The 15,109-nt window shown below is 51.6% G+C and overlaps 6 protein-coding genes across 6 annotated transcripts; 4 read left to right on the top strand and 2 right to left on the bottom strand.

Moving 5' to 3' along the window:
* Positions 1-99: 99 nt before the first annotated feature.
* Positions 100-2,283, bottom strand: AUEXF2481DRAFT_334661 (uncharacterized protein). Its single transcript, XM_013486436.1, has 3 exons — positions 704-2,283; positions 543-652; positions 100-488 (listed from the first exon to the last, which is right to left on the bottom strand). Exons 1-3 carry the CDS (start codon positions 2,126-2,128, stop codon positions 320-322), a joined length of 1,704 nt encoding a protein of 567 aa, XP_013341890.1. The 5' UTR covers positions 2,129-2,283; the 3' UTR covers positions 100-319.
* Positions 2,284-2,669: 386 nt separating this feature from the next.
* AUEXF2481DRAFT_42009 (uncharacterized protein) lies at positions 2,670-4,029 on the top strand. Its single transcript, XM_013486353.1, has 2 exons — positions 2,670-3,630; positions 3,692-4,029. Exons 1-2 carry the CDS (start codon positions 3,069-3,071, stop codon positions 3,709-3,711), a joined length of 582 nt encoding a protein of 193 aa, XP_013341807.1. The 5' UTR covers positions 2,670-3,068; the 3' UTR covers positions 3,712-4,029.
* A 1,065-nt stretch (positions 4,030-5,094) lies between these two features.
* On the top strand, positions 5,095-6,475 carry AUEXF2481DRAFT_31311 (uncharacterized protein; the record flags this gene model as incomplete). The annotated part of the gene is made up of 3 exons (XM_013486303.1): positions 5,095-5,297; positions 5,352-5,456; positions 5,524-6,475. The coding sequence occupies 3 exons, from the start codon at positions 5,095-5,097 to the stop codon at positions 6,473-6,475; spliced, it is 1,260 nt and encodes a 419-aa protein (XP_013341757.1).
* Positions 6,476-9,689: 3,214 nt separating this feature from the next.
* On the top strand, positions 9,690-10,440 carry AUEXF2481DRAFT_6814 (uncharacterized protein; the record flags this gene model as incomplete). Its single annotated transcript, XM_013486262.1, has 2 exons — positions 9,690-9,799; positions 10,056-10,440. 2 exons carry the CDS (start codon positions 9,690-9,692, stop codon positions 10,438-10,440), a joined length of 495 nt encoding a protein of 164 aa, XP_013341716.1.
* A 1,577-nt stretch (positions 10,441-12,017) lies between these two features.
* Positions 12,018-13,115, top strand: AUEXF2481DRAFT_67669 (uncharacterized protein; the record flags this gene model as incomplete). The annotated part of the gene is made up of 2 exons (XM_013486412.1): positions 12,018-12,688; positions 12,746-13,115. 2 exons carry the CDS (start codon positions 12,018-12,020, stop codon positions 13,113-13,115), a joined length of 1,041 nt encoding a protein of 346 aa, XP_013341866.1.
* Positions 13,116-14,399: 1,284 nt separating this feature from the next.
* AUEXF2481DRAFT_41999 (uncharacterized protein) lies at positions 14,400-14,895 on the bottom strand. The gene is made up of 2 exons (XM_013486352.1): positions 14,555-14,895; positions 14,400-14,482 (listed from the first exon to the last, which is right to left on the bottom strand). The coding sequence occupies exons 1-2, from the start codon at positions 14,673-14,675 to the stop codon at positions 14,421-14,423; spliced, it is 183 nt and encodes a 60-aa protein (XP_013341806.1). The 5' UTR covers positions 14,676-14,895; the 3' UTR covers positions 14,400-14,420.
* Positions 14,896-15,109: the final 214 nt, after the last annotated feature.

The following is a 15,109-nucleotide window of genomic DNA, read 5'->3' as shown; positions in this document are numbered from 1 at the left end:
CTCCAATCAGGCGTCGCGACCTCGCCAATGCAATATGCAGGCAGAACATGCACAATCGAGTTGCATGCCACCGACATGATCTCTTCGGCCCACGACTAATCGTTTGCTGAGTCTCGACAAATGACGAGTGATCTTCTTGCACCAGCAAGTTCTCTGATCCCTGAGCCCACGCATGGCGAGACTAAGAGGACAGGGCACGTGCGATATCAAAGCGAATTATCATCAACGAGCTAGGTGTGATGGATGTGATAATTGTATCTCATAGGTCGTGAATTGTCCGTAAGCTTTCAACTAAGGGTGATGATGGGTCGTGTCTTCGTCACTCTAGTCCCAGAAGGTCTTCCAATTCTTCCGGACTGAGTGTGCTCTTCCTGCGCTTCGGCCTGCCCTGGATCTTGCTCTTCTTTGCAGGGCTTCGCAGTTTGCCTATCTCCTCGTCAATGTCGATATCGAGTTGCGAGTCTTCGTCGTGCCCTCTTCTTGAGGCACTTCCTGCAGCTTCAGCCTCGGCTTGTGCAAGACGCAGTTTCTCACCGACCGACATTGGAGGCTGTTCTTCCTCTTGCACTTCTTCCTCTTCCTCTTGCGGTAAGTGCTCGGACGAATCTTCAGCAGATCTCCGTGGCGGTGAAGAGCCGCGTGATCTGGAAGGCTGCATATGTGTTAGGCCGGGAGAGAAATGCGACCGGGTGATGTTACTTACCAGTCTGTCATTCGAGCCAGCCGAAGGGGTGAAGTCGGGCTGGTGTCGGGTGGGAAGCGAGGACCTGTTCTCGGAGGCTTCGACCATGCTGAGTGTGTCGAGTTTGCCCGGGTTCGATGCAGCTGGATCAATGTTCTCCGAGGCATCCATCGCGAATGCGACCTTTCGTGGTGATTGGACATTGTGGCTCATCTTATTGAGTGTACGCTGTCCTCGTCGAGGGTTGAGGTTGAAGAACTCTGGTGGGTCTATGCTTCTTTGCGATTTTGCAGTGCTCGGAGGCACAGTGTGACCCTCTGAGAGAGTGGGACTTAGAGTATGGATACCACTGTCATGGTCGCTGTCGGAGCGAACATGTTGACTGGCGCGAAGCTTTTGTGCAGTGGGAGGAGGCTCAAGGCCGACACCCAAGCCCAGGCCCTTCCTAAGTTCGTCGAGGTTGATGGTATCGCCGCTCTTCTCCAATCTTGAACACCACCCGTTCATCATGTATAGCAGATCTCTCCACCTGGCCTCCATTTGATCCCAGCCCTCCCTGAGTCTAGCTATCTCGTCGTCTCTTGCTTCGACCTCGTCCATCGAGACAAAATTGGGGTTGGTCAGAACAGTCTTGAGCATCTCAAGCATGGACTCTAGCTCTTCGGCTAGAGAGCCGTGAGCGAAACCGAGTGCGCCGTCTTCGTTCTCCGTGTCGTCGTTGATATTGTCCAGGTTCTGTTCCGGCATTCCAAGCAACTCCCTCAATGTAGCCAGTGTTCCGCGGATCATGTCAATCAAAGCATCGTTTTCGTCGCTCAGTCCAGAGCTCAACCGGGTGAGGAAGTCGGTCGTCTCCTGCTTCAAGTTGTATTCTGGGTCCGATATGTCTCTTACTGATGCATTGAACGAGTGAGGGCCTCTTCCACTGACAGAAATGGTGGGAGCGACTAGACCGCCCTTGTTACCTCTCTGTTGGCCTTGAAGATGTGACTTGAGGCGCTCGATGTGCATGTCGCGCTTCCGTACATCGTTGGCGCATTGTGTCTTAATCTGCGAAACAGATGCTTTCAGTCGACCAAGTTGATCGTTCAGCGCTTTTGTGGTCGACTCGAGCTTGCGCATCTCGATCTTAGCGTTTCTGGCGTCAGTCTGTGCCTGCTGTACAGAGCGCTCCTGGCTGTCGAGGCGTGCTTGTAGTCGGTCGAGATCGCCATCTTTGCGAGTCTGGTCGGCGCGGAGGGTTCGGAGGGTCAGGGCAATCTGCTCACGGTTTTCCTGATCTCGATCGCGTCGTAGGAGAAGGTCGTGAACAAGGTTGATGATTTGTGCTCGCGTCTCTCGGGTCGGTTTGGCGAAGTCGAGGGCCTTTGTGTCTCGGAGTAGCCCTCGAGCGAGGAGGAGATTGTTAAGATAGGTTGACGCCGTATTCAGCGTGTCATGATCCATCGTGCGCGATGATGAGCTGCAGATCTGTGTTGAGTCTGGATGCTCTGCATTTATTGATTGACTTGTCTAATTTTGCTGTTTGGTTGTGACGCCCAAATCAACAGATTGCCCGATCGGGTGATACCGTTGCCATCATGATCTCTCGTATCCTCCCAGCTCTTAGCCCATACGACCAAACTACCCGACTTGCTACACAAAGGCAGGTTATTTGCTTTTGACAGACCATGCCTAGCTCAACCTCAGGTCAGACGTGAATTCTCCGAGCTATTTCCGGCCAACGCGTCCTGCGACATCTTACATCTCGCTGCTCGGCCTCGCGTTGAAACCAACCCATGACGACGCGCGCGAGTCGAAGAAATGTCCGAAGCGTGAAGGCGGGGGATGCTAAGAATGCGGTCCGACTGGCGCCCTGCGGCTCCTGCATCTACCATCTTGGCGATCTACCGTGCTACACCTACAGTCCGTCTGACTCTTTATACTATGGCTTTCAAGAGATGCAAAGATGATCTGGCTCAAGTCGAACAATACGCAGAGCTCTGGTCTCAATCAAAGAGTCTTTCATCGTGCTTATATGTTCGGTGGTTGATGCAGACTGAAAGCTGTGTTGGTACCTGAGAATTGCTTCCACCAGGAACAGCTCTTCGGCCCCTCAAACAACTCCGTTCGGACATGGTGGGGCAGACAGCTTTTTCCAATGTTTGAGAACCCGAAACCAAAGTGTCTCAATGTGAGGTATATAGATGTAGAGCTTCTCGCTGCAAAAATTGATATTTCCAGTGTTCCATCAATCTTCTCACCACCAACAATCATCATGACCAACTACCCAACACACGAGGGTATGTGAAAATCGCGATCCTTTGCAGATACACGCTCCATGAGGGACAAAGCTTCATTTCCTGGGCCTGCGACCCGAGCAAGCGGTCTTTTGACTTGGTTAGAAATGCTAATCATCTGTAGAAATGCTTGGCTGCATGGCCGCCTGCTTCAACTGGGCAGACAGCTACGACACCAAAGTGAGCACGCGCAAAGATTTGGCGAATTAGGGACTGAAGAGGCTGACAATCATATGCAGGACTGGAAGAGACTCGAGACTGTCATCGCACCTGAGCTCATCATCGACTACCGTTCATTCCTCGACAAGATCTGGGAAGCCATGCCTGCTGACGAGTTCGTCAAGATGGCTTCTGACCCCAACGTCCTCGGCGACCCTCTTCTCAAGACCCAGCACTTTATTGGTGGAACAAGATGGGAAAAGATCTCGGACACCGAGATCATTGGCTGGCACCAGCTCCGTGTGCCTCATCAGAAGTACACCGACGAATCGAGGTCGACAGTGGCCGTCAAGGGTCACGCCCACAGCACCAACAAGCACTGGTACAAAAAAGTTGATGGCGAGTGGAAGTTTGCTGGACTGAGTCCTGATATCCGTTGGTTTGAGTACGACTTTGACAAGGTCTTTGCCAGCGGCAGAGATTCTTTCGGAGAGGCCAAGCAAGCTGCTGGTAAGTTCAACCCGAATTCAGCTCTTCACTTGACCTGCTTACTGATATTTGCTCGTTCCAGGCATCCCTGAGAAGGCATAACTTGGCGTTGGATGATGACCCTTTCGAGAAAATACACCTCATGCATGCGGTCTGGCTGGGCCAGAGTCAAGTTTCGAATTAGCGTACGATTGAATGAATACAAGTTTTTCCTGTCCATGCTTGAAGCTCCTGAGCTGAGATGTCGTTGCTGCCGTCGACATGTGGAGCGACCCGTGCTCGCAAGCTGCTTTCCGGATAGAGCTGGACTTGTTTCTCCCTCCTGAGTGCGCAATCGTGGCTAAAACTTGGCGCAATATAGAGACTGGAATGATGGCAAGATTGATGAAGCCGAACGCCGGTGGCCCCTATCTTTGACCATTTTCCCCACAGGATCTTCAGAGTTGCGTCAGGCAGGAGCGATCTAGGAGGAGGTGCACGTGATTTTGCAGGCAAGAGCAACGGTCAACTTGGCAGTCCCCTCTGTCTCGACGTTGCTCGATCAAAGCTCCTCTCCGACTCCCTTTCGCGCGCGCAAACAGCATCTTTTCCTTGTGCTATTCCGCGGTTCTTTCGTCGTCTTTCGTCTCGTCCTTTGCTTCCCGCTCCTGCTACTCTTTGCACCCGTGCTGCCGGTATGTCGCTCTTTATTTTTACTCGTCCACAATCACTTTCCTCCCGACACCCTGGTAGCCGATCTCCACGACCACCTGGTTTCGCCTTCCAATTGGCGTTGCCACGAGGAGCTGCCTCTATTCACTTCCGCTTCCCATCCTCCTTCTCATCTCGACCGCCTCGTTTGGTCTCCCGAGTCACGCTCGCAGCATCATCACTGTCAGCTCGCGAGCACTTTAGAGCTTTCGCGTTGCTGCCGCGAAGCCTCGACCCCGCCGAGGCAGCCGAAGCTGGCTTTTCACCACACTCCATTCACATCCACCTTCCATTGCCACCACCATCGCTTTTTCATCGCTCCCACCTTGCTTCAGGCCATTGTCGCACACGTCGCCTAATTCAAACTAATCGCAGTGACAGATCCGCGAGTGAATTATCGTCAACGGACATTCCTTCGGCGCAATCAAGACTCGTCTGAGCTTTCACAGTCTCCATTCAGGAATTGCATCGAACAATAACGAACGTCTTCGATTCTTCACCTGTCTTTCCCACGCCACACATCCTCGGCTCTAATCAAGCTTCTCAATCACTTGCGTCGATACAACAATCTGCGACAAGCATCTCTTACCATAACACCGCGCGATTTGTAAGTACACAACACTCGGGTATCACAAGTATCGCGAGTCGGGTCTCACACCTCTCTCGAGTCCGGCATCACATTCACATTGAGACTCGAGTCACACATTTTTCACAAACCAGGTTGCTGACGCGCTACTTTCCTAGATCTCGGTGTCCTTAATCCATCTCGACTTTTGATATCAACCAACATCGAAAATGAGTTTCCAACAGTTCGGCGACTCTTTCCAGGGTCAGCAGCCTGAGGAGTCCGGCGCACCCGCCGCTCAGCCCCAGCAGCCCTCCATGGGCCAGCCCATCGAGTCTCAACAGGGCCAGTTCCCTCCTACCCCATCCGGCGCACCTGGATCAGCACCCGGTCCCGGCTCTCAGTCCGGCGGCGAGCCCAAGACCACTTTGTGGTATGTCAAATCGAGGAACATGGGAAATTGAACATCAGCTAAGACAGATTACAGGATGGGTGAGCTTGAGCCTTGGATTGATGAAAACTTCGTCAGAAGTGTCTGGTTCGGCATGGGCTACCAAGTCAACGTCAAGATGATCCGTGACAAATTCTCGGGGTGAGTAGCCTGATCTGACCTTACGAAGCCCAGGAGGCACAGAATACTAATCAAACTCGGCCATCAGTAATGCTGGATACTGCTTTGTTGATTTTGAATCCCCCGACGCTGCCACCAAGGCTCTTCAGCTTAACGGCACCCTTATCCCCAACTCCAACCGCCCCTTCAAGCTCAACTGGGCATCCGGTGGTGGTCTTGCTGACCGCAGCCGCGACGACCGTGGCCCTGAGTTCTCCATCTTCGTCGGTGATCTCGGCCCTGAAGTCAACGAATACGTCCTCGTCAGCATCTTCCAGAACCGCTTCCCTAGCTGCAAGTCGGCCAAGATAATGTCCGACCCGATTAGTGGCCTCTCTCGCGGTTACGGTTTCGTTCGCTTCTCCGATGAGGCCGACCAGCAGCGTGCTCTCACCGAGATGCAGGGTGTTTACTGCGGAAACAGACCCATGCGCATTAGCACTGCCACCCCCAAGAACAAGAACCAGCACGCTGGTCCTGGAGCTATGGGCGGTATGCCCGGCGGCCCCGTCGGCATGTACGGCATGGGCGCCCCTCCTCTCGGCTTCTACGGCGCTCCCCAGCCAATGAACCAATTCACCGACCCTAACAACACCACTGTTTTCGTCGGCGGTCTCTCCGGCTATGTCACTGAGGATGAGCTTCGCTCCTTCTTCCAGGGCTTTGGCGAGATCACATACGTCAAGATCCCTCCTGGCAAGGGCTGCGGTTTTGTCCAGTTCGTCCAGCGTCACGCTGCTGAGATGGCCATCAACCAGATGCAGGGCTACCCCATTGGTAACTCGCGTGTCCGTCTTAGCTGGGGCCGTAGCCAGAACAACTCTGGCCCTGCCGGCACTCCTTACCGTCCCGCACCCCCACCGCCAGTCTACCCTTCCATGGGCATGCCTCCCCAACATCCTTACGGCGGCTTCGCTCCCATGAAGGTTGGACAGCAACAACAGCAGCAGCAGCCCCCTCAGCAGTTCTGGTCGCCAGATAACTCTGGCCATCAACAGTAAGCAGTTTTTCCTTGAGCCTTGAGTGGTTTTTTAGCGGGAGTTGGACAGGTTCATGTGACTGGCTTTACTTCGACGAATCTATCCTGCTTATTGCATGCCCCCCTCACGACCTCCTTGTTCTTTTTCCCCCTCTCGGCGTCAGTCCTTTCAGCAGTCACTTTTCAACACGAATACAACACAGTCATGCGGCGAAGGATGGATGGGGCTCTTTTATAAAAGTTGCAACGATCTCGAACTCGACGATGGCCTGGTTCAGTCTCTTCTCTATTTCTTATCTCTTTCTTTTCTCTTGGTCTATCGCTTGTGCAGGTATAGGAAACCCACCTTGCTTTGCTTCGATGACAAACACCAATGTAGTTATTTGCTTGGCTTATTATTACCCTTGCGTTTCCCAATTTCTCTACTATACAAAAGGAGGGCGAAAATGGTATGAGTTTTGATTCTTCAAATGTTACGACTAAAGTCTGCACTATTTCGGCATGATCTCGACGGTCAGGCGTGGCGTTTGATGCTGCCATGAAAGAGGTACATGGGGTATGCACCCCACAACCTACGAAGGGTTGTCATGTTCAGCATCCGAGCTTATGTTTGTTTAGGTAGGATTGATCGCACCACGTAGCTAAAAATATCCCATGAGACAGATTATCAAAGCTGCGTATCAACACGTCCAAAGTCCAACAATCTCTCAATCCATCTCTCGTCGTGACGGTGATATAGCCTTCGAACTTCAGTGCGCACACTCCTGGTCGACCATCACGCAGCACCAACTCTGACACCATACCGACTCCTGTTTGTCTGCTTGGCGCTGGTTATATCCTCAACCTTGCTATAAGACATCTCTTATAGGGCAACTGTGCGGTACGGTACGCAACCAAAGCCTAAAAAGCATGCGCATTGGTAACATATTACTAGCTAACCTGACGCCTTTTCTGCGTTGATTTCCAGAGTTTGAGAATTCAGGAGCCCAGCGATCATGAAAATGTTGACCTCGACGTCTGCTAGACGACGCTGTTGGAAATCAAAGCTCATCAGTAGGACTGTCGAGCTTGGCCCGAGAACGGGACATCAGTGAACAGGAGATATACGTGGCTATCCCGACCGAGAACATCAAGTCTGACGACGAGGGTATCATCATCCGACGGCCATGTGGTTGGGCCTGTACCATGAGGTACGCCGGACATCCGATATCAGCTCTCTTCACTCAATGGACTTCCTACGCTTTCACGATCAAGCGAACAACCGACCGACGTTCATCGTCCAAAAAGACGATAGACCATTCACCAAAAGGAACCACAACACCAAGGACGAGCAAAAGAAACCACGCCTCCTGTGGAAAGAAACCGGCAGCCCCCGCGTTCTCTTATTACCCTGCGAAAGTATCTACCCGTGCGGAGGATTGAACTCACACCACGGGTGATTGTCGTATGTCCGCTCCAACCGAGTAGACCAAACACACCAGGCGAGAAGGTGGGGTCACTGCTTGGCTAGAGGACAAGGAGGGCATGAAATAAGTTGTATATAATGGATGGGTGAAGTTTGGTTGAAGAGCGTGGAAGTTGCGCTGGTTGAGCATGATTTCGGGATTCTCAGGGATGCGGTTCTCCAACTTGACGGTATCGGAACTCTCACTCGACTCGTAACGCAACAGACTCAGCATCCGAGTGCGAACATGAATCGGCGGAAGAGACAAGAGGGCTTCGTGTTTTAAACAGCATCGAGACCACGACATCAGCAAGGAGAAAGATGAGATCAAGCCATATCGACGACCTGAAAGACGTCGAGCCCGACCATTTCATCAAGATCAATGCCGAACAGTATGAACGCTGAGTTTCTGACCGGGGTAATAGTTCCATGGCTGCCTCTCTCCATTACGCGGGTGTTGAAGGCACAACGGTACACAAGAGCTCCGGCATGTTGCATGGCCAGCCAGAGTCCCATCGTTGCCTCGCCGTATATCATGTCGATGTTCTAGACCCATTCAACCAAAACATTATTCGCCTCCAGGATCGTCGAGCTGGACATCACCAAATAGCACGATCAAGTCTCCCTTCACCCAAGGAACCGTCAATCTTGAATGGCTCGAGACCGTAACTCCGACTACGCAGATCAAAAGGGCTTTGCCTTACTGTTCTGCCGGTATCTAGGGCTCTGGCGCCGTGCGACCTTTCACCTCGAAGCATCGAGCTTGATGCCTTAGAACCACTACTGTCAAACGACTTGCTCGCATTCGGAAGCGTCGAGACCAGTTGCCTGGGAAATAATTTGTCAAGCATCTTCGTTGCATTGGAACTCATCGACCTCCGATGGTTTGAACGATCCCGGCGACATCATCCTCGCTATATGCCAGAACTGAGTGGTCACGGTCCCACCTGTCAAGTCATCGAGCTCGACGGGGGATGCTCGAACAAAAAGGTCGGGGAACACGCAACAAAACAGGCCAGGGACTCGTAGGTGCCCCATTTTGTTCTAACAGTCTTACAATCGTCCACTTCGAAGCGTGGAGCTCGATGCTTGAACCCAATCTTGCGAGGTATCTTCTACTTCACCTCAGGTGCGTCGACCTGAATGCCTGGACCAACATTGTCAAGCTTCTATCCCACATTGTTAGGGGTTGAGGCCATTTTCAGGAACTGAAACTACCAGACATGTTCTTTACATTGGAAAGCGTCGAGCTCGATGCCAAAGCCCAATATTGTAGCTGTTACGCCTCAATGCGTCGAGCCCGATACCTCAAACTAGCAGTCTCTCTGCTTCACGGTAGAAAGCGTCGCGACCGTTGCCTGGGACCATTAGAAAGTGTCGAGATCGTTACCTGGGACCATCAGAAAGCGTCGAGGTCGTCACCTAGGACGAATTGCCGTCGAATGAAAGGGTCGAGGTCGTTGCCTAGGACTGTGACCGTCGAACGAAAGCGTCGAGGTCGTTGCCGGGGACTATTGTCGTCGAATGAAAGGGTCGAGGAGTACGTAACAAAACCAGTCAGTGACTTGCAGTCACTCTCTTCCTGCTACATCGACGTCGAGGTTTTGAAGTTCAGCTCTGGTTGCTCCTTCCTCGGTAGACGTTCTGTGCCGAACATCTTTAGTACCCTCTTCTTTCTACTTCATTCATCATCCACACCAACATTAACTCTTTCGTATTGATTCGCGCGTCACGTCTCGACACGCTTCATACCATTGATAGCGTATTATTTTGATCACCCCAACTCATCATCATGCGTTTCACTGATTGGGACGTTATCCTCTTTCCGCAGACGTCCAGCGTTCCGATCCAAGAGTTTCGTACTGAATTCTTCGATGTCGTTACCCGTAAGTTCGGTTACCGGTATACTTGATCTCGCCCTGAGTCCATATAGCGATTGGTATATGCCCAACTGTCAACACCTACATCACTTCCCTGAGGGCCGGCGAACCTTTCCAAATCTCGCTACACGCGTGGGCCAAGCCAGTCTTATCATCATCCAACACTGTAGCAGGCAAACAAGTTGTACTCGCACTGCATGTCGCCGTGGATGGAGTAATCATCGCGCAAGTCACACGTTCAACTTGTCGCAAGGAATAAGTACTAATGCAACATCTAGCATCGACACAATCAATCCCGATGGCAACTTTCCTCACAAGATCATCGACCTGCCCACCAGAAGGCTGTTCTTTCCCCCCTTCCACCAGGCTGTGGGTAATCAGCTTCAGCTCCACATCCCAGACAACTTGGGACGCATCACAGTTGGTATATCTGAGGGATACTTCTATGAAGCACCAAGTGGAACGCGCTTCAACCCCATCAAGGATGTAGTCAGCTTCAAGTGGGTGCATGCCCCTGAGCAGATTCTTCGTGCTGCAGGCGTCCTGTGGCCTCATCCAACAATCGGTCACATTCAAGTACCACACATGTCTTTTCCCGTCACGGCCTCGAGCCAGGTCCCTATCGAAACAAGTCAATTCAACTTCGGCGACTTCGGGTGCTAGGAGGAGCAAAAGTACCGTGCGTGCCGACAAGGATAGACAATTATGCCGTAATGATACCAGAGATTCGTTGCTTTATGTAACTACTTAGCAAACAAAATGCTTTGCTTTCTTGACTTTAAACTCCACCATGTCAGATATTTGCTATGCTCCCTGGGCGCGTGCTCAATTCTGAAAATCATTGTGCCCTTTTACAGCCTACATACGCGCGAGACAATGCGCAGGGAGTACTGCTTTTTCCACTGTCATTCCCACCATGTCAGATATTTGCTGCTCTCCTAGACATATGCTTTGTTTCTGAAAATAATTGTGCATTTTTACCGCCTGGATATATGCGAGGCGACGTGGAGGGAGTGTGATTGTCTTGTAGGGTACCGATGCCAGGCTGCAGAAAGGGGAGAAGCAGGGCTCGTTACCCGCGGAAACATTAATGTTCTCTAGAGATGCAGTACTTGTAGTAACGGGAGCTGTAGAAATGCAGGATACTTTTCGGGTTTCAAGTGGTTAGCGAGGAGAGAGGGTACATTCAACACTCCCAGCATCATGGTCGGAAATCTCAATTGGTTTGTGCATTCCTACAGGTTTAGCTCATAGATCAACACGTCGCCGGGAGGAGCAGTATAGCCATGCAAATCTCCTTCTTCTTCAGCGCCCTGCAAAAGCAAGTACACCAATGGAAAAAACAAAAAGATAACCGCTCTTCAGCGCCCTGCATAAAGCAAGTACACCGGCGTCCGACACCACCATTAGTGTAGGCACTTTCCCGAATGCGTCACGAAAGACAATCCCGTGGAACCCTCTGCATGAAGCACCAGAATGGCAACAGTGATGGCAGCGCGGACGCTTAAACGAGAGCACAGTTAAGTGGGTCGAATGAGCAGCGAAAGAAAGGAGATGAAGATTGAAGAAAGGCAGACTTATATAGCTTGACCTAGATGGCTGGGTTACTAAGCAGAGCCTGGGAGACAAATTGCTTGTGGTGGCGAGGATATGATGGTCTGGTGATGTTTGGTGATGTTTCTTGCGGGCATTTGCGGTTGGACCGTGATATTCGAGGGCGTGGGAGAGCGTGGGAAAGTGTTGAATCTCTCGATGTGGATAAAGACCTGGCTGCCACGCATAGAGTCGCTTCCTTGAACTCAAGGAGAAATCTCAAACACCTCTGGCAATGGCGCAAGGGCTAATCTTGTAGCGCGGTCGCGTACAGGAGAGTGTTCGAATTTGTGGCCGGTGGAGCAACCCTGCCTACAGGATTGGACCCAGCTCAAACGCTCTCAGCGGACCAGTGCGTCAGACCACAATCGACTGTGCATCTTGACAAGGTGTAGGTAATTCAGACGTAGCCTGAGCTTGGAGGACAAACCTCACCAGCGCTCGCGTGGAGGAGTGAAAAAGAATTAAGCAGCAGCAAATGATCAGCAAACCTCGGCACGCATCCCCCGCTTCAACCTCCGCATCAGTTGACCATCTTCAATACCGGTAGCCGTGATATTAACTTCATGGTAAACAGAGTGGGTGCCCATGTTTTAATTGACTTGTTCATACCGAGTTTTCACCAAAGATCACGATCCACCATGACAATGCCTACACTCAATACACCTTTGACCACGCTGCTTGGGATCAAATACCCTATCCTGCTGGCAGGCATGGCGCGAACATCCTCTGGTCCTCTCGCAGCCGCCGTCTCCAATGCAGGCGGTCTAGGCACGATTGGTGGACTAGGCTACAACCCCCAACAACTCCGCGACATCATTACAGAATTGAAAGCGAATCTCTCTTCTCAAAATCTATCTTTTGGCGTCGACCTCGCATTACCACAAGTAGGTGGTTCGGCGAGAAAGACCAACCACGATTATACACATGGACAGCTGGATCAACTTATCGATGTCGTGATTGAAGAAGGCGCAAAGCTGTTCATTAGTGCAGTGGGTGTGCCGCCGAAACACGTCATTGAAAGACTGCACAAAGCAGGCATTTTGGTGATGAATATGGTTGGTCATCCCAAGCATGCTGTCAAAGCGCTGGAAGCGGGTGTTGACTGCGTTTGTGCTCAAGGAGGAGAAGGAGGTGGACACACCGGCGATATTCCGGGAAATATCTTGATCCCTGCTGTTGTGGATGTTGCGAGTAGGTATAAGAGTCCGTTGACCGGAGAGCCTGCTTTGGTGGTTGCGGCAGGTGGTATCTATAATGGAAGAAGTTTGGCGGCGGCGCTGATGCAGGGTGCTGCTGGTGTGTGGGTTGGCACTAGGTAAGTGGGAAGATGGATTGTCTGAAGCATTACAGAAGCTAACATTGTGCCGAACAGATTCGTCGCAAGTGTGGAAGCTGGGTGCTCGAAGCTGCACAAAGAGGCAGTGGTGTCAGCAAGGTTTGAAGATACATTGCGCACGCTGGTCGTCAGCGGTAGACCACTTCGCGTTCGCATGAACGACTACATCCAGTCCTGGGAAGATCGACCAGAGGACATCAAGCGCTTGACAGAGCAGGGTGTTGTTCCGATGCAGAAGGACATGGACGACGACAAGGACGTTGATTTGCCATATCTGATGGGCACGGTGGCAGGTGTCATCGGTGACATCAAGCCTGCGAAAGACATTGTTGAGGACATGGTCAAAGAAGCCGTCGACATGCTGAAGAGAGGACAGAGCTTTGTCGCGCGCGATAGCAGATTGTGAATGCAGAGAGAGGAGATAGCGCCGGCGCATTCTGTCCGAAGCAAACCAAGTACCATTCTATCAGTCTAGAGCAGACACAGACATACGATACTCTTCAGCGCCCAGCTCAAAAGCCAGAGAACAGATGAGAAAAGAAGTGCCGCCGCAATGGCAGTGTCCCAGAAAAATAAACTTGATCAAGCTTAACATCCCTTCTTTCCGTCAGACGGATGAAGATAAGTCTTCGAACAGCTCAAAAACCAAACTACAGTGACAAGCGAAGGGTAGACTCGACAGTGATCACTTCAAACGAGCCAAACAGTGCGAGGTATGAGGGTTGCCGCCTACTCAAAAACCAAAACACCGAAAGGTCGCACGGATGCTCGTCTTACCATCCAACGCCTGAACCACAGAAAAGTATGAGGTTCTAAACCATGTTCGAAATCCAACGGAAGAAGGGGGAGTATGAAGAAGAGAAGAAGAGAACTGAGAGGGTTGGGGGTTTTATATTTGGAAATGGAAGTGGAATCAATGATCTGGCACCTGACTTACCGTGAGTTGGTTTTCTATATTTAACCCGAGAACTCGCGGTCTGCGGAAATTGCCAAGAAGCAGCCGGAATATTTGACCTCTCTAATGACCTACAATGTATTTGCGTGTGACTGCGATATCGTGGAGAAAGCCTGGCATTTTGAGGTCATTCGGAAATTTACGGGTTGCCGTTGGTGTCGAGTTCGGGCTCTGGATGTCGAATGGGATGGTCGTCAAACGAAGCGGTCGAGGTAGTCCAGAGCAGGGAGTGGATGATTAGTCAGTGCATTAAGTCGACAGATAGTGGTGGAAGATAACGTTGTCAAGTTGGCAGTGCTGCGTCAGAAAAGATGAACAAAAGTGAATTGCCTACCAAGACCAGACCAGACCGAAACGCCCATGACTTTTGATGTGTCGCATAAAATCGTCCTTGCCTGTCAGCACAACAAACGCGCAGAACATGACTGGAAAAAGAGGAAGATATGAATTGTCGTCGAAGCTTTTTGTTTTCGTATTTCCTTTTTTCTTGTCCGGCTCCTTGCTAGAAGAAACTACGCAGCAGCTCCCGACCCATCAAAAAAGACCCCCAGGCGACATCATCGTAATCAGAGAACTTTGCACTTTTGCGCCCGCAACGAGACTCCTTTTCAACATCTTCCCAAGCCAGAGGTATCATAGAAAAGGGTTGAGGTGAGAGAGAGGTAAACATCGACGAGAGGGTGTGACAATCGATCGATCTTCGGAATAGAAAGTGTTGCGGTTGACGGTATTGGAAGGAGGGCATGCGATGATCGCTTAGCGGAGACGGCGGGCCTCACGCTCGGACTCGAGAAGGCAGAGAATGTCGTCCTCACGGACTGAGATGTGGTGTTAGTTTTGCGGTTTGTGAGTGTCTTCGCACAGAGGCGATCAAGGCGAGAGAATCGTACCGGGACCCTTGACGTTACGGATGATGGAACGAGTAGTGTCGTCCATGAACTCAACGCGAACCTGGGTAACACCACCGCGAGAGCCTGTGTCGCCAAAATCCGTCAGCAATTTGTTCCGCATCTCGTTTGCAATCCTCCATGGCCGTGTCTGAGGTGCCGAGCATGTCTCCTTTCAAGTGCGCATTCCTCCTCTTTCCAGTAGACTCTTTCGACGCAGCGTGCCATGGAGGGTTGTCGTTGTTCTTCTGTTGGACGTACCGGTACGGCCGAGGACGCGGGTGACCTTGACGAGCTTGACGGGGACCTTGGCGGATTCCATTTTGAAGACTTGTGTGATGAGCTGAGATAGCTTCTTCTGTGAATGGGCGAGGGCGAAAGGAAATAGGCGTCGACTGGGGATCAAGAATCTTCAGGCGGATTCGTGAGTATCTGGGGTGCCTGCCAAATTCGCGTGCTCGCTGTGGGCGGCTCTTTCCGTGATTTCTCCGTGCCCAAGGCTAGCGCCTCTATGTCTTGGCGGTGTGACGGAGCAAGTTGCGGCGAACCAGCGACAGC

This window comes from Aureobasidium subglaciale, assembly GCF_000721755.1.
Source record: "Aureobasidium subglaciale EXF-2481 unplaced genomic scaffold scaffold_17, whole genome shotgun sequence".
Lineage (NCBI taxonomy): Eukaryota > Fungi > Ascomycota > Dothideomycetes > Dothideales > Saccotheciaceae > Aureobasidium > Aureobasidium subglaciale.
This window is presented reverse-complemented; position numbering and strand designations above follow the sequence as displayed.

Excerpts from the sequence above, each read along its gene's own strand:
- AUEXF2481DRAFT_42009 (XM_013486353.1), top strand. The coding sequence starts at position 3,069 with ATGCTAATCATCTGTAGAAATGCTTGGCTGCATGGCCGCCTGCTTCAA. Across the intron at positions 3,631-3,691 it reads AGAGGCCAAGCAAGCTGCTG|GCATCCCTGAGAAGGCATAA; the intron begins GTAAGTTCAACC and ends TGCTCGTTCCAG.
- AUEXF2481DRAFT_41999 (XM_013486352.1), bottom strand. The coding sequence starts at position 14,675 with ATGCGGAACAAATTGCTGACGGATTTTGGCGACACAGGCTCTCGCGGT. Across the intron at positions 14,483-14,554 it reads CCGTAACGTCAAGGGTCCCG|TCCGTGAGGACGACATTCTC; the intron begins GTACGATTCTCT and ends ACCACATCTCAG.
- AUEXF2481DRAFT_334661 (XM_013486436.1), bottom strand. The coding sequence starts at position 2,128 with ATGGATCATGACACGCTGAATACGGCGTCAACCTATCTTAACAATCTC. Across the intron at positions 653-703 it reads CTGGCTCGAATGACAGACTG|CCTTCCAGATCACGCGGCTC; the intron begins GTAAGTAACATC and ends ACACATATGCAG. Across the intron at positions 489-542 it reads GAGGAAGAACAGCCTCCAAT|TGCCTCAAGAAGAGGGCACG; the intron begins GTCGGTCGGTGA and ends AGCTGCAGGAAG.